The sequence below is a fragment of the Elgaria multicarinata genome, chromosome 3 (assembly GCF_023053635.1).
Source record: "Elgaria multicarinata webbii isolate HBS135686 ecotype San Diego chromosome 3, rElgMul1.1.pri, whole genome shotgun sequence".
Taxonomy (NCBI): Eukaryota; Metazoa; Chordata; class Lepidosauria; order Squamata; family Anguidae; genus Elgaria; species Elgaria multicarinata.
In genome coordinates, this window is record NC_086173.1 from 81,625,359 (window position 1) to 81,652,457 (window position 27,099).

Here is a 27,099-nt window from a genome sequence, read left to right on the forward strand (position 1 = left end):
ATGCATTGATCCAAATATGCTCCCTGGTAACTGCATGTCAAGTCTTTATGGCAAGGTTAATTCACTTTATAGCATACTTAACACACAAGGCTTTATGCTTTATTACATATCTATTAATCCAGGCAGTATGCAATGAATCCACAGAGCAAAACAGACCCAATGTGATAATCAAGTTCTATATTTCCCCCAATCCATCTCTCTCTCTCTCTCTCTCTCTCTCTCTCTCTCTCTCTCTATATATATATATATATATATATATATATATATTCTAATAGGTATATAAAACAGAAATTTCCCCTTATTTTCTATCGCCTTTAAGAGGGGGAAAAAGTTATTGGACAAGAAAAGTACTATTTCAGAATTTCCTCTTCATTGACAAACATTAGGCAGCAGAGAATTCTTGAAGAAAAATGTAACTTCCCATGTAAGTCTGGTGTAAAAAGAAAATGTTCACTTTATTCCTGAGTTCCAAACATCAGAGGAAGCGTAATTGCCCGTATCATACGACTTCAAAATGTCTAAAAGCAGATTATTTTTTTATACAAAATAGTATTTTCTGAATGAAAATTGTATTTATTCATAAGTTCCAAATCCTGTTGGAAATGCTTTTGTTGACAATCTCCTCTAGAGGCAGCACCCATAAGGCAATATCTGTACTAGTGTGAGAGAGTTTTCCTGACTCGCCTCATAATGAGTTTGTTTCCACACCCATGCTGCAGAGCTTTCTCAAAGATCTATCAGAAAAATGTGGGGTCTTTCCAAGAGTTCTCCCAGAAAAAAAAATTGAGCTCATCCCTGGGCTTTATGTTGAGCTTGCCTCTGCAGGTTGCCCCAGCCTCTCACCAAGCAAATTTACCATTGCAATGGTGGAGCAAGGGAGCCAGAAGTGAGAAGGACTGGCCAGTGATAGCAGAGATTGTGTAAGTCTTATTTGTGAAGCCTGGGCACTCCTGAGCATGCTCAGTAGCACATTTTGGTACTTGACACATGAAATTTACATTATATTGATAAAAGGAGCATTGAGGGTAACTGGCACAAGGGCCCTCAAATGCCTGGAGCCGGTATTGTCTATCGCTTTAGAAATTCAGAACTGCTCAACAAAATTACATTTTCCTTATCTAATAGCAGGTGTGTAAAGCAGGGTTATATTTGTCTTAAGGCAATATTCTGTGTCAAGGTAAGCTATCACACCTGAAGTTGGCAGATATGAATGCGACATGAACATCTGAGAGAATATATACATGGAAAACCAATATTGTAGCATTTGGGACAAGGGATAAGGAGACATTAGATGTAGATGTGTAGACCACAATTGTATTTTTAGGGTTTTAATCTTTGTAAACCACCCAGAGAGCTTTGGCTGTTGTGTGGTATATAAATTCTGTCAATCTCCTCCTCCTCCTCCTCCTCGTCTTTCTTCTTTCTTCTTTCTTTTAAAGGAACTTCAAAAAAGAGGGAATTTGAGAGAGGAAGAGAAGCAAGGAAGGGGTGCTTTATCCATCCCCCACTGACTATTTTTCTACTACAGGTCTGGTGTCACCATGAAGCACCCTGGGGCAGGTATCAGAGCAAACCATGTGTCACCCATATGTCTCGGATCAAATCTCCATTAGTAGTCAAGTGGGAATTAAATATCACTGCTAAACTGTTTCTTGTGGACAGCACAAAATAGCATGAGAGGTCTACATAATACTGCCAGTAAGAGTGAAACACCAAAATAAACCAACAATCAAAGCCATTACTAAAGCAATCTTCCACTGACAAGTGTTCTACACATTCCATCAACAGCTCATTCGCCAAACTGGAATGGGGACAGACATTATATTCTTTCACCACTTACACTGCTCTTTCTCCCATATTTTCAGTGTAGGTATAAGTAGATAACAATTTGCCCATTTAAAAATAAAACCATTCATCACAAACAAAATATAGACTTTTTTTTTTTTTTTTTTTTACAAAGGGCAGTTAATTCACTGTATCTATTTCAGGATTTGTCGCAGAATTGGGGTCTCAGCTCTATACAAAGAGTTTCTTTTCTGCTAAATACACTGATGGAAACAGGACTTTCTTTAAGCACGAGTAATAATACCACAATTACCCTGCTCTAAAACAACTCATCAAAGGCAATGTTTAAAAACAGAAGCAAAACTAGAGGGTCACAACATTATTTAAACCCCCCATCATGCTTCTTGTAGAAAAGCTCATAGAGAAAATGAAAGTTTGTGCCCCTCTTGAAGAAGGATGGCACCTTATAAGGTACGTTATTAAAACAAACATATTAAAACAAATATATTACAAAAATAAGATTAGAACAAGTGAAATTTGTACAAGAAACCCCTGCTCACAAATATTGCTTAGTTCACTCCTTAACAACCAGTGGTCTTATTGCTCAAGTTTCCTCTTCTCTGCATGTCCTTAACATTCATGATCATAATCCCTGAAGCAATAGGTGTGTAGTGGGGTACATTTACAATTCTTTATACCAGCTGTAATCACCTCCGTTAACCAACACAATTACCAACCACCATCACCTCTCAGGCTTGTGCTGATTTCTGTCATCTGCTGCTGAAGATATTCTTGGCAGCAGAAGGAAGCACAGATGCATTAACCATTTCCTGGGAAGATTTGGAGAATTCAAGAAGGAAAGAAGTCACTTAGGCTACCAACAAGGGGAGAGGCCCCTCTCCTACACTGCCTTTATTCTGCTATGGGTTGCTAGCACAGCCACAAAAAACAGGCCAACTTTAGAAAGATAGATTGATAGATATCATCACTTACGGAATGCAGTATATAGTTCTTGCAGGGTTAGGTAGCCATCATTGTTGTAATCATCAAACCGGAGAAGGTCTTCTGCTGTACAATCCACGAAATCATCTTCCAGGTCTTCCCTTTTCATCAGCTATTGAAAAGAGGAAAAGAGGTGGAGTCATTATAACTGAATACAGTTGTGCATGAAAAACTGAACATTGGGGTCTTAGAAAGGGCAAATGGGCCATAGTAAGTATATAAGCTAGATAGGTTTGCCAACATTTTATGCTTTTCAACATTGTTTGAAAGCCTTCTATGAGATTAGCCGGCTGAAAGGCAAGAGTTACATGGATCACTGTTGTCACTGATATATGTTTCAAGACAGCACAATGTATAGAAATATAGCAGTTTTTATAAATGATCAAATCAAATAGCCTTATTTGTTCTAGGCATAGGTTACTGCACAGAATAACAACACAATTATACAAATCCATAATTACAGTGTTAAAAAAGTAGTTTATGGAACTTAAGCAGCTAATTTAGAGAATCAACACACAAAAAATAAGAGACATAGAATCTCTACATACAACCAACAACACAAGAGAAACCCATGAAATGTACACTTTCTAATCTCGAGGGCATTAAAAACTTGTCTAATATAGTCCAGGTTTGGTTCATTTCATTGATGACAATTTCAAGAAATAATGCTTTAAAAATTGCCCTTCACTTACCATATAAAATGTTCAATAAAACTGAGATCAACCATAACTTCCAGGATCAATCTTTAACAATGGAAATATGCCTTTACCTACTTTTGTATTGAAAATTGATTAACTTTTCATAATACCGACAAGCTCCTTTGATTTAATGCTAGAAAAGAAACCACTTTAGCAGCTATGTATTCAGCAGATTTATGAAACTGATCCCACAACTGCATTAAAGTTTTAAATGATAATAACATTTCAATTACCTAAGCAGTTAATAGGGTTGTATACTCACAAATCAGAAGTTTATCGGATGTTTCATAAAAAAAATATAATAAACTGGAAGAGGGGGCATTTAATCAGTGACTAAGATTAGATTTGCACTAAGAACTAAAAGCACAAAAAATGACCTCCGCCTTTCTTGCTGAAAAAAATTTGTTTGACATTAATTGAAGTAAATAAGTTTACAACCCTCCCAGGGCTAAATTTCCTTTCCCTTTTCTCTTTCTTTTCTTTTCTCTTTTCTTTTCTTTTTCACTTTCTTTCCATTCTCTTTTTCTTTACCATTTCGAAATTTGGGAGTGGGAGCAATAGATCTCTGGTGGTTTTCTAATGCTATCTTGGTTGCTGCAACAAAAATATGTTTGACATTTTAAAGACGTTTCTCTGCCCTCTGTGTTAACTGAGTTACCTAAATCATAGCCAAGGGTACCTCTTTTGAATTTCAGCCAATTATGATTTTCAATCTCATGTTATGGCATCCAACAAAATTTAATATGAAGTTATGAACAGGCTTGATTATCAATGGGAGGTTTCACAAGTGGCTGAGAACAGGTTTAGAACACACTTCAGTGGTGTCCCTGAGGCTGTCTTGACGATGGCACATTGGTGCTGCACCCCCACAAAACCCTGCTCTTGCGCTCCCCGCGCTTGCCTCTGTGCCAAGGAGCAAGCGTGGGGTTTGTAATCATGGGAGGGGAGGGAGGAGCGAGGCCCTCCCCAGTTCCCCCCTTACCTCATGCGATATTGAGTGGGGGAAGACTTCAATGTTGTGGACAATGCATTCCTCCTTCTCCCCAGGATGCATGGAGGCACAGAGGTGTTCCAGTGGACATTCAGCTCACTGGCCCTCCCTGTCTGGCCAATGGCGACCAATTAGGGGTTGCCATTGGCTGGGACATGCCTCCACGGCAAGTCTGCAGCAAGGCGACAGACAGAGATGCACCATCATCGCCTTCGTCCACGTAAAAAAATCAGGGTAATTTGGAGCTTCAGGGGAAAGTCGTGGGATGGCTCCGCAATGGCTGCTGTGTCAGATAAATGAACTAGCGTGGCTGCAGAGCCACCCCAGGGCTTTCCTCTCATATAGACACACACACCCTGAGTGAATCACCTTATTTTCCTCCATATAAATATATGGTTGTTATTCACTCCTGTGGGAGAAAAGAATTGTGCCGAAATGGGGGGGGTGGAGGAGTGTTGTTGCAGTGCAAATAAAACCGGTTTTGGATTCTCAGTGGCTTAGCCCACAATGACCCTGTTCAGTGACACAGCAAGCCATGGTGGTTAAGCATTTTGAGCTAAACATTCTGGTTTAGCATGTCGTGAGAACCTTGACTTAGCGTGTTGTGTGAACCATACCTAACCATGGTGGCTACATAACCAGTTTAAACATGCTCACTAACCATTTGCTGCAAAAGGGTTAGGGGCCTAACCATGGCTTAGCATGTTGTCTGAACAGGTCCACTGAGAGAGACCCTGTTTGCACAATTGTTGACACCCACCATGGTTTATATAAAAGACACCGCAGAACCCTACTACAGCCTATAGGTTACGTTTGCTTGTTATCCATGACACCCTGGGATCACATGTCATGATGAGCTGCACTGACTGCTCGCCGTGGCTTGAATATTCATAATGGCAGTCAGCCTGTACTGCAGCCCACCATGGTTTATTTAAGCCACAGTGGATATTGTCTGTCTTGTGAACCTGGTCCATCTGTATGAAAGTACCACTCATATCTCTACACTCTAGGCCCCGGCAATAGACAAGCTCTCTCTCCAAATACATACCCCAGCTATAATGAGGTTCACTTCTTACATCGGAACATTCCTCATATATAGTAACTACTATTCCTAATGCATGATTGCATTCACACTTTGCTTTGTCAGTGAATCACATCCAATGACATGTTATGATTTATCAAGGCCAGGCAAATATTATCACGTATTATCACAACCAATTAGTGCTCAGTCAGGAGTTAAGCACTCATTGGATGCTCTATAGTCTGCCCTGCTCTGATCTATCATAACGATTCAGCTGAGGAGATGATTTTGCTAAACAACTCATTGAAAACAGCTCAATATGTCATCCTATTGTGACAATTAAAATGCTAGGTATCATTCCAGGGTAGTTAGATGGCACTGAAAAGGGGTTTGTTCCAACAAAAACAAACAAAGCGGCTGTTAAAAGAAATATATTAGAGCCAATCACGGTATGCATGATTTCTGATTGCCCTGTATGGTGCTGCTTTACTTTGAGTTAGAATTGCAATGCCACAGTGTCAATACAAAACATTCATTATTATCAACATTTCAGGAACCTGTGGAAATTCATGATCTTGTGGTCAATCAAGTTTATGCAAGATTACCCCGAGGACCTTTTCTTCTGTCGCCCCCAGGTTGTGGAATGGCCTGCTGGAGGAGATTCAGAAAATTAATTCTGTCTCTGAATTTAAGATAACTTTAAAGACTAGCCTTTTCCGGCAGGCCTACCCTGATGAATGTGAAATCAAGAATTAAGATGTGTTGATTTGTTGTACTAATGTTGTTCCCCACCTTGATCCAAAGGGAGAGGCGGGTAAGAATTATTATTATTATTATTATTATTATTATTATTATTATTATTATTATACCATGCAACTATTGAGAACTAGAACAAGGAGAAAAAGAAAATGCCAGTTGCCAATCACACAAACCTTTAACAAACTTATAAAGGCTAAAACAAGAAAATGGCACAAAGTAGAGACTAATATTATTATTTAGTTGATGTTCAAAGATATTAAAATGATGCAAAAAGGCCTGGCACTGTAGCCAGATATTCATGTATGTGGGAGGCAGAGCATTCCACAGCTGGAGAGTCACCGCTGAGGAGGCACTCTCTCATAGAGCCAGCCTTTGAATTTGAGATGGTGTGGCACTCAGACAAGGGGCTCTCTCTCCTAGCCAGCCCCTGAATTTGAGGGGGGCACTCAGGGAACGGCCTCAGTTGATAATCTTAGGCCTCAGGTAGGTACATTTGGGAAGAAGATACTCAGGTCCCATCCCCCGCCTCCATGACTGAAACTTCAGCACAAGATAAGTAGGTGGGGAGTGTGGTTAGAAGGAGGAGGATTGGAGGCAAGTGAGAACATGGGACTTTAATTCGATGAAGAACATGGAAAGGAGGGGAGCTTATATGTTGGTTAAGCACTATAATTACAAACCAAGGAATTACAGAGTTGGGAAACATCTCTAATCCTACATGAATTTTCAGAGTCAGATCTTTTAACTTTGACATCTAAGCTTCTTCCAGTTCTTTGGAGGAAGAATAGGATGTAATAAATAATGGGAGAAGAAAGGGGGTTTGGAGGAATGAGTGTTCTCCCTGGATGTCATGTTTCACTGGATGAGCTGCTTCCAGCAAAGAGCATCGAGTTACTTATTCTAGGGACTGAAATGACAACATAAATCCCTGTGTGACTCTCTTTGCTACCAATCACGCAAAAAAGACGTTTCTGTTTATGGTGTCAGTTCACAAAAAACTTGCGAACATATGTAACAGATCAAGAGTCCACCCAGTCCAGCCCAGCAACACAAGCCCAGCCTGTCGGTGGCAAGCCAGAGGTGCCCCAGAAATCCATAGGCAGGACATGAAGGCAACAGCTTGCTGGTAATCATAAGATCACTATTTTCTATGACACTGTCTTGAATTTACTTCTTACTGATAATCAACAGTTTTGAAACTACAAAGGAGCTTGAGTATGTAGGTGAGAAATAAAGCTGTTAATAAATTTTATGCTGTTAAAGCATCTCAGAGGAATGATTCCTGATTTTCTAATTTAAATATTTTTCAATGCAAATAAGGCCTCACGTTTGGCAGCAAGCAGGGCATATTTAAAAAAGGAGATTGCCGACACAAACTTATATTTGCTGGGGATATTAAAGGGGGGGGGAATGTGCCGCAGTATATTCTTATTTTGCAAAATATCCTTAACTATTCAAAATAACATCCCCATTTCCTAAGGCAGATGGAAAGTTTCAGCTATGGCCCGAGATTTCATAGTCTAATTTTGAGTCATTTCACAAATGGCTATTCTCAAGAGAATCCCACTGTGGTTACATTCAATTTACACTCTGAATGGAAAATGCGATCCACTTCATAATTCAATTTTCATTGAACAACAAACCCACCTGCGCCAATTCAGAGCTGCTGAGGTGCCCATCACCATTTATATCCAAGTGGTTAAACATATCTTCAACTAAGAAGCGCTTTTGGGTCCTGTCCTCTCCTGGGTAAATTTGCTGTCTCTGGCGGTGAGACTGAAGGTCCAGAAGGATGCCCTTTAGTTGACTGTAGTCTGCCATTGTGCATGCGTCACCTAGAAGATAAGAGATCATTACCTAACTGTGTACTTCGCTTTGATCTGTTGAAGGACGATGATCTACACCAAGTAGGATATAACACTTTGAAAACGGTTTGAAAACTGTATGTGGAGTGTGTCCTGAGCCCCAACAGTTGTCAATTCTGTTATAAGCTGTTTTAAAGCAGTAGTGTAGATCCTGCCTCTGTTTCTAAGAAGCAAGTCAACCTGATGCCAAAGCAAATGACCTGCATTATCATCAGCTCTCAAAAGCAAGGATTTAAGATGATGCTTGGGAGATCCCCTTTGGTGAAAGATGGGCTTTCCCCCCCACATCTCTAAATCCTACCTCCAAGGAAGTTCATCAGCATCTTACTTTACAGATTATAGAGCTTTGCTCAGCAGACAGCCATGTAAAATGTAATAATCCGCTGACTATATTAAATTTGCTCTAGATACTACTTAAAAGTAAATGCATATGTTTGAGTGACTATGAAGGGAGAAAAATGAAATCCAAATGGTCCAGAAGCTACATCTTTATTCCCCCCACCAACAAAGTCCCAGTTTTATACATTTCCACAGCAGTCTACTTTTTCTGATACAGAAGGACAAGATAAGACTGCCTTTGAAGTGATGATCACAACTGACTTCCTGAACAGACTTGCTCAACATCAATAAAAAAGGCTCTGTTTTTAGGCATGGACCACTGATTATCAAAAGGTAGTATTCCATACACAGTGAAATTATAGGGTTGGATCCTGATTTAAGTTGGATCTACTCTGCTAGCAAAAGCGGCCTTCCCTGCCCCCTCCTTCCCAGGGCAGCCCTCTGAAATGCTACGCAGAGAGTCAGGAGACCGTGCTAAATGGGTTGAGCTGTGCTATGTGGGAAACGTGCCCTTCCTCTCATGGAAGGCAGATCCAGAATTCAACCTCACAACATACAAGCTGGGACTCAGATTTCCAGACCAGAACACCCTAATTTCTGCTGCAATGTCATATTAGAGAAATTCAAACAATAATCACCTCTTTTAAAGGAGCATGATGCTTTCAATATGTTGCAACATTAGATAGGAGCTGGGCTGGTACTGGATTCCCCTTCCCCACAAGCTCGCCCCTGTGCATCCACTTGATGCATAGGGGATCCCGGGGTCAGACAGGGGTCAACCTTCCCTTGCCCGGGATAACGGGCACCACTTTTGGCCCAGTATTTGCTGTGGTCTCAGACTGAGCCCGGGACCGTGAGTGTGTAGCCCGTTCTGCCACTTTTCCCCACTACCACAATTACTCGCAAGTAGCCGGGAAAAGCGGCAGATGGGGCGCAGTGCTCTGCAGGAGTGCTGAGGCCATCGGGGCAGGGTGGGGAGATTGGGGGGGGGAGATCAGGGCATGGTGGGGAGATCGGGGGGGAAGATCAGAGCCAGGGGGTGGGGGGAGATCGGAGCCAGGGGTGGGTGGGGGAGTGGGGAGAACTTTTTTTTTTTTAAAAAAAACACCCTTACCTAAGCGCACGAGCATTCGTGCGCATCTGGCTCCTTTAAAAATAAGAAAAAATGGTGGAAGCGATGGGGCTTTCCTGCAGCCCGTCGCGTCTGACATGTGGATAGGAGCGACAGCCTGCACTACTTCTAGCGCAGGCTGGCCCCTCCTTACCACCAGATTATCAGGTAGGTCTAGCAAAGCCCTGTGTCCAAATGTGTCCCAAATTCTTTACCTGGACACGTGCCTGATTCCACGTGGTCTGATTTCCAAGTAATGAGTTCAAGATTAAGGTGCAAGAGTATGGGCATCTCTACATTAAGGGAAATCCTCTTGGAGCTGGCACTGTTGTGCTTCCTAGTTATTTGGTTTGATTGATATGAGTTGGATTGCATGGGAATAGAGGGGCGACAAGGCAAAAGATCTTGCTGCTTCCTGGGGCTCCTTTAAATGGCACACATGGTAGAGTCGAGGGAATGCCTCCTTCCCTCCCTCCCCAGCGTGTGTGCAAAGGAGCAGGGGGAGTCTTGTTTTCATCTGTTTCCTCGCAGCCCTCACAAAAGCCAGGACTTACGTCTGAGTAGAAGTAAGATTGTGCTGTAAGTTTGAAACCCTCACAACTTACTTGGGAGTAAGCCCCATCGAACACCATGGGACCTATTTCTGAGTAGACACATGGGGCTCAGATCTGCCTTTCTTTGTTTCAGGGGGCCATTTTACCCTCTTCTCCCTCCGTTTAAAGTCCTTCCACCCTTCCTTGGCCACTTCACAGCACAATGCCAGCTTTACATGCTGCCAATTTCATGCCATTATGGGTTTTATTCTGGCTTATCTGTAATTTTTTTAAAAAACAGAATACGGGTGATGGTGGTGGGGAAATCATGGGAGACATCCTGTTCATTTATAGCATCATTTAATTGACCCAGAAATTTTCGTGAGTGGCCAGAAATGATTGTTCTATAAATAGCTCATTTAGAGAAGCTCTATGTAACCAAAATGAGATAACGACTGGACACTTAAGTATTTTTGCCCCCTAGCAAGCCCATGCTAGTCTATTGTACCTGTCCCCTTCTGTCAGTGGAGACTGGAGTATGACCCACTTAAGTTTCATTGTCTAATTCAAGGGGAGTAAGGGGGGCAGTACACAAAGATCACCCCTCAAGTTGCAGTCTTGCCACAATTGTGCCCCCCCTCAAATCAACTTGGAAATGAGCTCAATTTGTCTTTATGTACATCAATTTGGTATCAATTTATGTTTTGGAGAGTGATAGAGGGCTGGGGGGCTAGACAAGGGGACAGCAGGGGGCAAATGAGGACTGTGTATTGGCCACTTCTGGTTGAATGACTGGAATGAAAAACTTTGCCCTAGAAGTAAGTCTTCTCCCTGGGGCAATAGTAAACAGAATATAGTAAACAGAATAAGAGTAGCACTGAACCAAAGTAAGTGTTAAAATCCAAGTTACAATCCAAGTTATAATAAAAGGAGCCTTTTCAGAAATGGAAGGATAAAAGTAATTCTTATGTTTTCAAACTAGAAATACACAATTATAGGGCAACACTGAAAGAAAAAAAATCCTCCCATGGATATCCTTTGTATGGGCCTGGAGAGCAACTTATTCTGATTTAAGAAACTTGTTCTTAAGACTCTAATTGTATTTAATTCTTTGTAAGAATAGCTTTAAGGCTGCACATAAATTTAAAACCTATTATTGTCACTAATATTATATATGAGACGCATGGAGCCTATTCTCATGCAAGAAGGAATTTAACACACACAATCAAGGGATGGAATGGTAAAGATGATAAAAACCCTTTGTTTGCATATTCAAGAGTTTGGGGGCACAGACGGCATGGGGGTTAAGAGAGGTTCTAAGGTCTACAAAAACACAACTTCTTTAGTCCAATGCTCTTTGTAGTAAAGCAAATCAGCAGACTGGGCAGTATCCAATGCTGTTCCCACACTAGTAGGGTCTACCATTACTAGCAGTTCCCAAAGCAATCGGAAGTTAGAGGAAATGATCATTTTTGGAATGGGCTCTCTTTGGCACGTTCTGCTGACCTGCGCCATTGTAGAAACTAGCATTACTGCTTGTTTCTGGGGTTCCATTAGGTAGTGCTAGTTCCTGCTACCCTTGCAGTGAGTACAACAGAACCAGCAGAAGGGCAGTGGCCATAATGCCCATAATTTCCTATGTCCTTCATTACAAGTGGCATATGTAACATGGACAGGTTATAGTGTTTTCTTCCAGGTGGCACTTTTTGTGGAAACTCAATTCATCTGCAAAGGGATGAAAAACCACTTTCTTTATAAGTGCTACTCCAAAAATAATTAGACCTGCAAGCTGTAATTGGTAGATTAATCAACCAAAGTGTTAGGGAATTAATCAAAGGACACCACTTTTAATCAATAAGTGCAAAGTTTCCCCACTGGGACTATGAATGAATATAACACTTGTTCAGTTTTGTAGCCGTGTTAGTTCTGGTAAGTCATCATGAAAGGGAAATATATATTCTGGCCTCTCCTTTTAAACTATGAGAGTTGCATTTTATTTATTAGGTGATAAATTATTATATACCTTTTTCCAATACATCTCAACATATATTGAGGCAGTGTCAATTTGCAAATCTAATTTAATCCATTTTAATTTAATTGCTCTATGATTTGATTAATTGATATCAAGTCATATGATTACTCAAACAAGCATTACTTAGGATGTACTCCTAAACACACTTACTAGTAAGCCCCATTAAACAGAGTGAGGCTTACTTCTGAGTAAATATGCACAGGGTTGTACTGTTAACCAGATAACACACTTAACAATGAGCCAAAGAGAATAAAACTGGAAATGCTGTAAGATTTTACACTTCTCAGTTGCACACAGTCACCAGTATGTTGTCCTGTGGACAAAAAACACACAAAGGAAAACCAAAAAAGGTACTGGATTCTGCCATGGATTCTGTCATCAACATTTATTTGAAGATTCCATTCCCTGCATTTCAACTGGTGAGGTTTTGATGGAATCCACTGCCGTTTATACATAAGTGCATGTCCTAACTCTGCCCCATCACAGTAAGAGCTACCGTGATAGATGACCATCTAGATACACAATCATCAAGGGTAAAACCTTTTCTAGTACCTTACTCAAAATTTATTAGATCCTGGATGATAATTATCCAGAATCAGGACATCTAAATTTTGTTGTTTTAAACCAAGGGTTTATTTATTTATTTATTTATTTAAAACATTTATATCCCACCCTATATTATTAAGATCTCAGAGCGGCGTACAAATAAAAACATACAGTATAAAACAATAAATATGCACAGTTAAAAACAAATTAAACCATGATCCAAGTTAAAACAATATATAATTTAAAAGCAGTAAAAGCAGTTAAAACAATGTGCCAGTGAGTTTAACCATCAAAGGCTTTGTTAAAAAGCCATGTTTTTACTTGGCGTCGAAATGCAATCAATGTTGGCACCAATCGGGCCTCCAAGGAGAGGGCATTCCACAGTCGGGGTGCCACAACAGAGAAACTAGGATGGTGCATGGAACCCCAACCTGCTTCAGAAGCCAATTCAAAGTATCCAAAATGCCATTTTGGACCTGGTCCAACCCACTTTGGATTGGCATCTGGATCAAGCATCAGACATCCGAATCATTTGGATATCCATTTTCCCAATGCCCACCAAGAGGCCAACTGTTCTGGCCTAAATGGCCCTTTAATGTTGTATGTAGCATTAGATGAACAAAAATAGTCCCCATCTTCCATAAAAATGGTGGCTTGCATGAAGGAGTGGGTGGCTGCCAGGCATGAGCAGACAGGTCCAGTAAGTCCCGGCTACAATTGACAGGGCTTGTTAAACATCAGGATTGGTGCGAAGCCAAGTGAAATGATTCAGATCTAGTCCCATCCGCTTTGGATCACTATGGCCCAATCCATACCCATTTTGGATCTGGACCTATTCAGTCCAAATCCCTCTACTTCCATCTGGAATTTGGATCTGGTCCAAAGTGAGGCACAGCCGTAGTTTAAATACTGTCTCCTTAAGTGCAGTGGGAACCACACTCTCCATGAGAGAAGTGTTAATCACTTTTGAGGTCCAGATGATGAACCCAGTCCCGGCAGATGTTAATATCCTAGAAGAGTATGGGTCCAAAGAGCAGGTGGTGGTTCTCAAATCTCTAAGTAGCTTGTCCACATCACCAGGCAGCAGACACTGAATTCTATCCAAAACAACATCACTAGATGGAAACCTGTCCATATCTATCTCTGACTCTGTCAAAATGATGGCATCCAAATCGGAATGAATGTGAGTGATTTTGTCTACAAAACGCAGTGCAAATCGGTCCCAGTGAGCTTTGTCACTGTTTGTTTTTCTCTATTTTTCTGGCTCCATCTCACTTGGCTTCCCATCACAAGGCATATTTAGAGTCCCATCATTCTTCACCTACAAATGTTTATTTGCAGGGGGGTGGAATCAATAGCCTTATCCCTAATAATAATAATAATAATAATAATAATAATAATATGCTACTATGTTATACATATCCAACTGTGCTGAGCAAAATGATAGATTTCTCCCTTGTCTGGGCATTTTCTTTTCAGAAGAATTGGTATGGGCACTTCAGGTCAGAAAGAAAACTGTCTAATGTATTGATACACCTGAATTAAGTTTTTTAAAACACACACACACACACACACACACACACACACACACACACACACACACACATACCAAATATTAGAAATTCTTTTCCTAGCTGGAAACACCAGACAAGGACAAAATCTATCACCAGAAGAGGGGAAAAAATAAAGCAATAGTTTCCATTACACGTTTTTGTGTTTTGAGTGTGTGTGTGTGTGTGTAGCCAGGGTTGAGGAAGCACACCCTAATGAGGGCTTGACAGACAACATGAGATGCCTGCTGGCTTTTTGTCACATTAGTCAGAGACTTGAACATCTCTCTGTTTAAAATACCTGGTATATTAAACACGATATCTGATATAAAACCTGCAGCAAGTGTGTCACATGGGCTGGGAGAAAAAAACGCAGATGGTTGGCAAGCAATCCTCCTAACTCTGCCTACCAGAAACCTGTTGTTGACATCAAATCAGCTAAGTGATGCCCAGACATGCTAGAGGTCGCAGATGGTGATTTTGTCTTACGTGGCCAGCAGGGCAGCCATGCATCTCACAAGATAATATTAAAGGATAAATTGGCTGAGTAAAATGCTATCAGTGATTAGCCATTCATATAAAAGGAACATCTATTCATGAAAGACAAGCTGATACATGATGAGCTTATCAAGCATTATCTTCCCCTTGAACTGGTCATTTCAATCCTCCTTCAAGGTCATTTTTCATTGTATTTTGTAGATGGATATTTACTCTGATAAATCATTTGGTGTTGGGGAGAAACATGCCGAATCAGCATTAAAACTATAATATACATTTTTATTTCTGAGGAAAGAAACTGCTGACTTCTCTTTGAGAGGTTTAGGCTGACGTACCAAACTAGGGATCGGTGAGAAATTAGTTTCAGTTCATTTTTGACCCGAATTTACTGAATTTGCACCTTTTGGAACCGAACGCATTCTAAAGGCTGTACATTTCTAAGGTAGCGGTAGGATTCAGTTGTGATAGGTTTTAATTGTGTTAAAATGCATATATTTGAAAAAGTCCAGGGAAAATGTATTCAGTTGAAAAATGCACATGGACATTTCTAAAGCAATATAAGAAAATGTATGCAAACAATTGAGCCGTACATTTGGGAAAAAAATCTGCATGAAAATACAAACTCTTAAAATGTAGAATCACCCACCCCAGCTCACAATCTGATATGGACATGAGTCAGAAAGAGCTTCAAGGGGGAAATTGGGTGAGCTTGGGTTTCCCAGATTTGCATGTCCCTACTACCAACTGCAATTCAATCTGGACTGAGATAGCCTTGCTACAGTGATTTATTTATTATTTATTTATTGCATTTTTATGCCACCCAATAGCCATGCTTTAGTAACCTCTCAGTTAGATGGCTACAATCTAAACATGGGGCTGCCTTCGTAAATGGCCCAGAAATCTCAGTTGGTCCAAAACACGGCAACAGGATTGTTAACGGGATGTTGGGCAGAGTTTTCTGGGAGGCTTGCCTGGTGCCTTCACTGCTATCTTTTCAGCTTCAAGCAAAGAGCTTTCTTTTCTCCCAGACATTTTAGAGTTTAGTTTTATATATTTGATGTATATTCCTGTGCTGTTTTTTTTTGGTTTTTGTATTCTTTTAGTTTTTATGTTTTTATATTGTATTTTATTCTTTTAGTTTTGTAATCCACCCAGAGAATGTCTTGTTTTGGGGCAGAAATGCAATCAATCAATCATTATGGGTTGTTGTTTTTCAGAGCCAGGTGAAGACCTTCCCCCCCCCAACCTCTTACGTTTTAAAATCTTTTAGTGACCTAAGGATTATTTGGATATTTCTGTGAAATTTTTTTTGGTGCCGCTCGTTATGAGCTTTGTTCAATAGAAATTTTCTTCTGTCACTGGTCTTTTTTGTATTGTATTTATTGATTTTAGCTTTTACTGCAAACTACCCAAAGAAAATTAATTATTGAGCGACATACAAATAGTGTAAATAAAATATGTATGCACCATATTACACATGAATGTATGTATGCAATACATCTGTTAGATACTCATCAGCAAAAGCTAAATCTCAGAGTGGTATACAATTAAAAGATAAAATAATTACAAGAATAAAACAATAGAAGGAAATAGAGCAATCAAAGGAATAAAAACACTGAAAGAGAAATATCAATAAATAAGAGCCATCTAGACCATAGAGCAACAATTAAACCAGCAATGCAAGATGCTGGACCATCCAGGCCAAAAATAAATAAATAAATAAATAAATCCTTTGTAGTTGATTTCATATGATTCTCTGGGGAGGACATTTCAAATATCAGGTACTACAGCCAAAAAAAGCCCTCTCTCCACTTGCTACCTGCCTAATTTCATCATAGGAGGGTCTCTGATAGATGATTATATGGTTTAGGAAGATTCATATGGTAGAAGATGGCTCTTCAGGTAGGTAAGTCTTATGTTCTGCTTGTGTGCTACCACATTATGTCTATGCCTTCTCTTCAAATGTTGTGAAAGTGCATCTGTGTCTTTAACCTTCAGTGACAGGAAGGGAATATATGCATGAGGGAAAAATTTATTTCTTCATGGTGAATGTAGTTCTAAGGAATATACCTTAGATCTTTCTTCAAAAGCTTTGTCCTGACTTCTGAAGTGAAGAGAGTACCCCTTTCCCCTTTTCCTCAACAAGGTGGTTTTCTTTAATCCTGTAACTCCCTTCCCTTCTCCACAAGAATGTTCCTAAAATCCTATTTGAAGTGTTTGTACAGGGCTTAGCAAGGACAGCGGCTACTCTTCTTATCATTTCCCTTGACCCTCTTGCTGCTATCAATGACATGGGTAATCTCCTTACCCGCTTCTTGCAATCCACTAGTTTTATCTACTAAATACTCCCACTTCTAAGGCTTTATTTGGCAGCACCACTGGCTCATGCCAAGACATGTCCTTTCAAGTGCTAACGCTGTGGCTGTTAAGCCAGTGAGAATAATGAGACACCGTCTTTATGTACTCTCACTTATTTCCATTATTCTCTTTGCTTTATGAGGTGGTCACCTCCAGCAGTTTTCTTTCCTTTATAACATGAAGTTATTATCAGCAATTTATCTCATTTCAGAATATCTTCATTGGTAGGTCTTTGTTAAGAGGTAGCTCACAGCTGGATTACCTTGTTAGCAACTCCAGGGGACTTCTGATTCTTTCATAATTGCAGCCCAGCTTATATGTGCAACAGTAGTTGCCTTCATGTCTTCTGAGGTATATCTTTGAGGTCTGCCACCTTGGTGTCCAAATCAGAAGCACAGATGCTACTTCTTTCCCTTCCCTCTACCAAGGCAGATGTAGGCTTTGAGGTCTTCTTTTGAGGTCTTCCTTTGTAACATCAAAGCTTTAGACACATTTATTTGGAGCTACCTGCACAGTTTAGGTTTGGATCCAATGTAAGATAAGAATCCCATGGACAGACGGACATCTGTTCATGGCAGGTTTTTGATCCAGTGAAGCTTTTGTGATGGTGGAATGTGGGAAGGGGGCAATCTTTGCTGATTCCTCCATACCCCTTTCCCCCCAGAAAAAACTCTCCTGTGAATTCCAGAATAGTTGGATATGTGGTGCTGGCAGCTGCTGAGGAAGGGACCCTCTGGAGCATATTTGGAGGGCACACAGGGGGATGCAATTGGGAGGAGAGAAGCATGTTCCATTTCACTGGTGGAAAAACAAAGTTAGATCCAACTCATTGTTTAGGAAGCTTCCACCTCTTGGCATGCTAAACGTCCCATCTAAAAGAGCCCACTAGAATGCCTACTATGGTCAAGGGAGGGAGACACAATTGGTCTGGCCTTTCCTGGGAGAGGGGAATGCTGCCCCAGAATCCAATTGGTCTGGCCTTTCCTGGGAGAGGGGAATGCTGCCCCAGAATCCAATGTCTTCAAGTTGCACAGAGGTGGTTTGATGGGGCTGGCCTTGCACAGCAACTGAAGTAGTCATGCTCCAGAATAGGCAGGGGAAGAAATGCTCACCTCTAGCCACTCCTCTCTACTGTAACTGAACATAAAGTAGGCAGGAGCAAGAGCAGAGGGTGGAATTTCTTTCCATCTGCATTCAGCTACAAGCCACCATGATACCAGAGTATCCAAGTAAGGAAAAGAAATGGGAGTCCGCTCCTTGTTGACATATCCTGATCACCCCCTTTTCCTTCTGCTTCCCAGCGGGGTAAGAACCACACTACAAATTATGCTAATCATGTAGCATGTAGCTTTATTCTAGTGTAAGCATGCACAGCTCCAATCTGAACCCTTCAATACCCTGCCCCCATTTTTTAAAGTTTCCATTGACTCCATCTCCAACGAGAATTTTGTCAAACCCCATCCTGTGTGCTTTCAGGAAAAATAGTGAAGGAAGGTTTAACCCTACTCTTTTGTTGGCCCATGGTCCTGATCCATATCAGGACTGTGGTAGCTAACCTTCTGCTACATTCTATGCAATTAACATAATATGTAGTTTAGCTATAAGTGAGCTAAAAGGGGAGCAAAATAGAATGAACTGTGCAATAACAAAAAATCTCTATGTTTATACACCTCAATTATCTCTTCCCCTTCCCGTTTCCAGCTGGACTTGCAGGTGTTGTGGAAGAAAACATGCAGTTTGTCCCAGAACAATGTCATTTCATCCACATTCTCTCTGGATTGCTGTCTGAACACATTGTTTGCACACCAGAACACACCCTGTGATCCTCTGTTTGGGCTGTTGGAAAGGTCAATCGGCTTGGTTGGGTTTCCAAGAGAACTAACGGCAGAAGTAGTGGCAGCTACAATGTTCAGAAAAGTTGGGGAAGCCCTGCCTCCCTATCCATTGGTTCCCCTACATTCAATGATGTGTTATCAGTAATGAAAGAATGTATGAAAGAAAATGGTTTGAGAGAAAGGAAAAGGTAGACTATTCAAAAGTAATGTGGAGGTAGATCTACCTTAATGGAGAGCAGTAATATTAGTTATAGACCCAATTAATGTTTTTGGGATACTGAACTACAGCTCTTCAGCCCTTTAATCAACCCTAGTTTCTACTGTATTTCTTCGATTGTAAGACGCCATCGATTGTAAGACGCACACTAATTTCAGTACCACCAACAGAAAAAAAAACCTAAGACACACCCACGATTCTAAGACACGCCCCATTTTTAGAGATGTTTATATGGGGAAAAACGTGTGTCTTAGAATTGAAGAAACAGGGTATTAAAGTCTGGGTTACTGAGTACTCCCATCTCCATGGAGTTTTACTATTATCCCATTATAACCTTTGTCAGAACCATTTAAACCCAGAATTATGCATGGACTTTGAAGTAATTTCATACCTGATTTCTGATGAGGTAAAATAAGATGCTTGTTTTCCTACTCTTTTTTTTTGGGGGGGGATATTGATGCACCTCAAAAACTCAGAAAGAGCTAAAGGATTGTCAAAGGTGCACAGTGGAAATCCCTTCTATTTTTTACAGGAGTTTATTTATTTATTTATTTATTTATTTATATAGCACCATCAATTTTCATGGTGCTGTACAGAACAAAACAAAACACAATACAAAACACCCTGCCATATGGCGTACATTCTAAAATCACAGTAACAAACAAACAGGGAGGCTGTAGTATATTTATTTATTGCATTTCTATACCGCCCAATAGCCAAAGCTCTCTGGGTGGTTCAGTTGTAGAGGCAGACTCCTTTCCAAGCCTCACAAAGTCTTAGATTTTATGCAGACATAATGTTTAAGCGCAAGAGGAGCAGTGAGAAGATGCTCAGAGGATCCTAGCAATTTCGAACATTGCTCATTTGCCCATCCCTATAACACTACTCATTTACAAGAATGTCTTTGAAGTAGTGGCTCTAACTTGTTTTTCAACGTTCCCCAGGCCAACATTTTGATATTTATAAAAACTTGGGGTGGGGGGAGAGGGGAAATTCTTTAATTTCATGGTCTTTCACAATCTCATTTTATGTCTGGTAATTTAGGAGCTTAAAGTTTTATTTGATCTATATGAAAATTAAGTTGAAAAATCTACTCCTTATTCCTCAGTTCTCTTTATAGTTGGGTGGGGGAATTAATGCAATCTCATTACATGCGTTTGGACTTTCAAAATCACCTCTAATGATCAGTGTTCAGAAAGTGCATATGTCATGTAATCACTCTGTCAACAATCTTTCCTACAAAACTCTGGAGCTCTCTTTAGCAAAATGTCCACCCCCTGCCATTCCATTATATGACAACACCCTAGGGGGAGCAGAGCTGTTTTTATTTGTGTGACACTGCTGAGGGTCAAACACATCTCCCCTGTGAAGCATCAATCATATTTGTACACCGACCCTACAAGAGAAATGCTTTACAAATAGTACACATGGTGCACCCTCCCTGGTGGTTTTCTTGGATGAAACCTCAATACATTTTCCTTGTTCAAAAGATGAGCTTTTCCACTGAGAGCACAGATAAATAACTGCACCACCGTGGGCTTACGCTGCAGCCGCACTTGAAAATCTCACTTCCAACCAAACCCTGGCCCTTTGCTTGTAGTGTACGCTGATCCCATACTGCCTCAGATGTAGCTGGGATGACCAGATGTTTCCCCATTTTGTTCCTCCGACATTCCTTGGGTTCGCTCTATCCTGAATTCCACTCCTCCCTAATTCTTGCTTAACACAGTGGATTTCAAAAAGTAATTCTGGAATTGCAGCCTATTCAGTAAGTTTAAGTTGGACTTATTGGACCATCTTATCCCTTATTATCAATTCTGATACCCTGTGACAAATTTGGGAGATCCAGGGGCCACTTTTGACCTCCGGCTTCTGCTACACTAAATTTCTAGGAGGCAGAGAAATGGGTACGGAAGGCAAAAATGGACACATTTAGCTTGTTTTAAAGCTAAATGTCTCCGTTTTAACCTTCCATAGCAGTTTTCTGCTGAAATTCAATGGTGTTTTTTGTTTGTTCTTTCGTTTTTTGCTGCTGTGAACTTTGGCAGTGTGACAGCAGCACCGGCAGGCATGGATGTTGTTCATTCCTGTTCAATGGTGTCAAGTGAGCAGGGCCAGCCCATGCATTCTGGACAGTAGGGCTGTACACCGCTTTGGATTCAGAACCAAATACCGAGTCAAAGCGGTCCAGTTCCAAAGTGGGTCCGAATTGATCCGAAGCGCTTCAGGGCACTTTGGCTCAATCCAGGCACCAGAATGATAGGAGGAGAAGGAAGCACTACTCCCTTCTCCTTTCATCATGGCCACTACGGCAGCAGTAGCACCGGCAGATCAGGAGGAGGACAAGAGTTTCTCCTTCTCCCTGCGCTGCTGCTGCCATGGTAGCCACTGAAATAAGAGGAGGAGAAGGGCACTCCTTTTTCTTCCTCTAATGCTGGTGGCTCTTGTCCTGCTCCTGCCCTGCCCCTTCCACTGCAGTAGCCACGAAAATGGACATCCAAGTAACTCAGATGTCTGAAGCCCATTCCGGATCGAGATCAAAGAAGGTCATATCGGGTCTGAATCAAGCCGACGTGGGTCAAAGCTGTATTGGAAAATCCGAATTGGCATCCGAAGTGGGTTAGGGGTCTGTGTATAGCCTTGCTGGACAGCCTCTTCAAGTTCCATACCCATGGGTACCAAATGCCTGCCTAAGGCTTTTGGTTACTACGAAGTGACACTACTTTCACCCAGTAGAAGGACATTTCTGGAGAAACAGAACCTCTGATGAATCCATGAACAGATGTTCTAAACAGCTGATATTTGGCAGTGTTCTGGATGTGTATAAAGAAAGAAAAACCCAGTGATGATTGTAACAGAGTTGTATATAATCTCTATCCAATTTACATGCTCTCTTCACAGAGAAGTTTTCTGCTTTTTGTTTTGTTACACAGCTACCCAATTCATTCTGTTTAGCACTTCTACATGCTTTGGCAGATAAAATATTGATCAGTGTGCCAAGAAACATAGACTGTGATCCTATTTTTATGTCAGGACTTGGCAATGAACTGCATTTATCAAAGCCATCCTCCCAGAGAATGCTAAGTGGTAAGCGATGACATCTCATTAATCTAGCTCCCTCAGTAATTGGCCCACTTCTGAAAAATCTACTCTGGGTTTCTGTGAATTGTTGTAAGAGATTATTACTGTGGGGACCTAAAACCAATCCACAGTTCACTGTTGAGCAAAGACAAATTTGCAAAACAATAAGAGCAGCAATTTTGGCTCTGGAAGGGGGTTACTGAATGTTCTTCAGAGGGTGCAGCTAACAAGCGGAGGACAAATATGAGCAGCAGCTCTTAACAATGGAAACCTACATATTTTTGAACATGCTGGACACCTATCTGATATCACAAATGGCAATGTTTAGAAAACAGTGGGGGCATTTTAACCACTCTATCAAAGACCTTAAGGTGTCCATTTTTGAACAAAAGAATTTCAAAGGTGACTATCACGTCATGAAATTCCTGAATTTCATCTAGAGATTGAACTCTATTTCCTGTGGTTTAAATAAGACAAAGTGGTTTTTAAAATCATCATCATCATCATCATCATCATCATCATCATCATCATCATCACATTACATATGTCAATCAGCTCACCATCTCTGTGATTACTGTGCTATCACCCAATGACTTATTGTGAATGACAGCTGTTCTAGTAATCAAAGAGCCAGGGTGGCTAGTGTCGAACTGCGAGTTGAGCGATCCAGATTCTAGTCCTCACTCAGCCATGGAAGCTCACTGGGTGACTTTGGGCCAGTCACAGACACTCAGCCCAACCTACCCCACGGGGTTGTTGTTGTTGTGAAGATAAAATGAAGAGGAGGAGAATTATGTATGCTGCCTTGGGTTCCTTGGAGGAAAAAAGGATGGGATATAAATGTAATAAATAAGGAAATAATCAGCACTGTCTCTCTCTTTTTTGGCATTTCAATTCCTTTTGACAACATGGGTAATACCCCTTAACCCAACAATCCCTGCCCAGCCTAGCTTGTGTATATAGACCTGCCAATACTTCATGCATCTGTCCACGAAAGCTTAGGCCAGAATAAGTGTGATGATGATGATGATGATGATGATGATGATGATGATGATGATATTTATTTGTATCCCGCCTTTTGCCCAATGCTGGGCCTCAAGGTGGCCTTACAAAGTTTAAAACATACATGGAGGGGGGGGAACAAAACCATAAACGTTTAAAATACACAACAAAATTATAAGACATTAACATAGATGGAGGGCCAGATTATTCTCCAAAGGCCTGCTGGAACAAAAAAGTTTTAGCCTGCTTCCGAAAGCCCATCAAGGAGGGAGCCAGTCTAGCTTCCCCAGGAAGAGAGTTCCAGAGCACTGGAGCAGCCACCGAGAAGGCCTTCTCCCATGTTCCCACCAAGCGCGCCTGTGAAGATGGTGGGACTGAAAGAAGGGCTTCTCCAGAAGATCTCAAAGCATGGGCAGGCTCATAAGGGAGAATACGTTCTTTCAAATAACCTGGACCCGAGCCATATAAACTTTAAGGTGCCACAAGACACTTTGTTGTTTTTGCTCCAACAAAGACTAATGCAGCTATCCTTCTGGCATCCTGTAGGGTAGATAATAGGGACTGACTATTAGAAATAGGGAAGATGTTTAAGGGCACATTTAGTCAGAAAAAAGTCCTACAACACCCAGCATTTCCCCATCAGACATTCCTAGGATGCAGGGATTGCACTCTGCATCTCTAGGACCTCAGCAATAGGTGTGGAAGTCTAAAGGATTTCACAATTAAAACAGCTGTACTGGGACTGTGGTGAGATCATGGATTGCCGTCCACACACTAAAGTTGCAAGGACATCTTGAAGAACCTTGAAAAGTTCTAGCTCGGTGGAGGGGCATATACTTTATTTATCTATTACATTTATATCCCACCTTTTTTCCTCCAAGGAACCCAAGGTGGCATACATAATCCACCTCCTCTCCATGTTATCCTCACAACAACAACTCTGTGAGGTAGGTTGGGCTGAGAGTCTGTGACTGGCCCAAAGTCACACAGTGGATTTCCATGGCCAAGTGGGGACTAGAACCCGGATCTCCCGACTCCCAGTCCAACACCTTAGCTTGCACACTTTGCTTGCAGAAAGATCCCACCTTCAATCCCTGGCATCTCCAAGTGGAGCTGGGAAGCTCTCCTGTGTGGAGCACTGCAGAACTGCCGCCAGTCAATGCAGTGAGCTAGACAGAGCAATGACCTGACTTGGCCTAAGACAGCTTCCCATAACTTATATTAGAGGTGTTGAACCTCATTCAAACCAAAGGCTAAATTTTGGAGTTCTTGTGGGGAGAGGGGAGCATTCCACTGGTGGGAGGAGTCAAAGACAAAAGGGAGCAGGCAAATGGGGCAGGGCCAAAATACTAAAACCACCAACATATTGTAGCTAAGTTCTTGCTGCCAGTAGTTAAACCTTATGAGAAGCATTTCAGTATTTTAGAATGGAAGGGAACTATGCAAAACCCAGAAAACCACTTCATGATGACTGGGGGAGAGGGAGATTTTCTGGGGAGCCCTGGGGTCCAGATTAGGATTCCAGGCAGGGCAGATTTAGCCTGCAGGCCTGAGGTTCAACACAACTGACTTATATAACCCTTTCCCCACCTATGATTCATATTATCTAATTGAGAAGCTCATGTTGTTGGCATGGAAAGTATTCCACTCAATACATTCCATTACCTGTTGAGAATGCACTCACTTTTTAAATACTCCAAATGCATTTTTTCAGCATGCTACACAAAATGCCATAGCTTAATGTCAGCACTTTCAAATATCAGTCAGTATGCAATGATTTAAATGAAGGAGCATCTAAGCATATGAGATCCATGAGCAGTCTGTAGTGATACCACCCAAACATAGCTTTACCATCTCAGTGAGAATTACACCAGTTAGTTCTTGAGATGTTAACATTTAGAGTATTTGTTCTAGCTAGGTAGAATGAATACTCTTACGAAAACATTATGGGTTGCATTGTATAGAACAGGGATGGGTAGAAAGTGGATCTCCACAGGTTTGGAACTTCAACTCCCTGCATTGCTTACCATTTGCCAAAAAAGTGGATGTCTCAAACTTCTGGAGATCTACCTTCTGTCCACCCCTGATGTAGAACATAGGAAGCTGCTTTATACTAAGTCAGACTACTTGTCCATCTAGCTCAGTATTGTGTCTCTGCAGACCAACTGGCAGTGGCTTCAGACAGAATCTTCCCTGGAGATGCCAGGGAGGGAACAGGAAAGCTTTGGCAGGAAAAGCATGTGTTCGAGCACTAAGCTATGATCCAAGGCTGACCCAAGGCATTTTCTTGCCTGAAGCGAAGGACAAAATGGTGCCTCTTCCCCATTCCGTGTACAGAAGCTGGCTGGACTGTCAGTTGAATCTTGCTCCAATATTGAAACAATGTTTTCCACCCCACCTGAGGAAGCTCCAGGACAGACTGTGTAACATACACACAGCTCTGTTCTTCAGTGGAAGGGAACAGCTGTAGCATTCATGAGGAACAGCTATGGGCTGCTACTGCTGTACCCCAGCAACTTCTGCCTGAGGTAATCACCTCACTCTGCCTAATGGTAAACCTAGTCTTGGTATGGCTCAAACTAACTCACAGTTAACTAATCTTTTTGTTTGTTGATTTGCTATACAGTTGGATTTAAGGGTGTGTGTGTGTGTGTGTGTGTTCTGCTTGTTTTCACTGTGATCCTCTCCCCATTGACAGGATTGTGTGGAGAAATATATTTTCTGCACAAGTCAGAGATGCATTCATACTGCAGCGATTTCCATGATCACAGCAGTTCCCCAAAGTACTCCAGCAATTTCAGAAATCAGTACACAACAAGCACGCTGTCACCAATGCAGGTGACATATTTCTCTGCGTAAATAGGGGTGGAGGGGAGACAGACTGGGTAAACCAATTCAAATCTTAACAGAAACAATTAATATTGCAACTTCATTTCCATTTGGAAATATCTTGTATGTTCATCTATTTTAAAAGACATAATATAAGTGTAACCTGCTTTATTGGCATACAAACACCGCAGACCTCAGAACGGCATTACAGCCATTTCCATCCTTCTTCCCCTGAGCAGTGTAGCAATCTCCCTTTACATATTTGCAGTTTGGTAACTCAGCATTTCGCGGGGGGGGGGGAGCTGCCCCCCCCATTGCTGCCAGAAACTGGTGAGTTAGGATGTCATGATAGGGAATCGCATTAGAAGCAGTCAACCTCCAGCCTGCATGCTGAATTACACATGATTATCTATCCGCATGCTCAGCTGTAAAGCAATTGAGAGTGCCGTACATGAGCACTGTTGCAGTGAGAAATGTCTCCTTAGCTGGGGAATTGCCATTGCAAGAGAACTCTCTGGTCTCAGCTATTCCAAGGTATGAAGCATCAACACCACAATGCATGGACACACCACTAAAGGCGAACACGTGTGGTGCTAGCAGCACACGTGTTCGCCTTTGGTGGTGTGTCCATGCACCAAACGTGGCACCAAACGTGGCATTAAAGAGGTTATTTACAACAGCGCAAAGAATGTCATTTTTAATGCAGGTGGAACTGCAGGTGTCATTTCTTTCTCAGTGACTTCAGAGTACTGCAATTACTTTAGCTTGTATACTAAGCTTGCTGACCCATGGTTTTTACGGCAATTACTTAGTGTGGGGGTGGGGGAAACTGCCTGAAATGATAAGGGAAATAGTATTGCTTTCTGTTGTTTTTAAACCATGAGAGTCAAGGATGTAGAAAATGAAGATGCAGCTCAGGGCTGAATAGAAAGTGTCCATTTCAGTCCTGGTATCCAAGATTTCAGCAAGATTTTTTTTAAAAAAAAAACTCCCAGAAACTGTGGCATTGAAGAGACATTTTGAAATGAATGCACTTTGCTTATATGC

General features: G+C 41.3%; 1 protein-coding gene across 1 annotated transcript in view; it reads right to left on the minus strand.

Moving 5' to 3' along the window:
- Nucleotides 1-27,099, minus strand: part of FSTL4 (follistatin like 4) — a 488,847-nt gene that overhangs the window by 197,295 nt on the left and 264,453 nt on the right. Inside the window, exons 5-6 of the mRNA XM_063123302.1 lie at nt 7,904-8,091; nt 2,779-2,899 (exon numbers count right to left, since the gene is read on the minus strand). Of these exons, the coding sequence (XP_062979372.1) occupies nt 2,779-2,899; nt 7,904-8,091 (309 nt within the window). The remainder of the gene's footprint in view (nt 1-2,778; nt 2,900-7,903; nt 8,092-27,099) is intronic.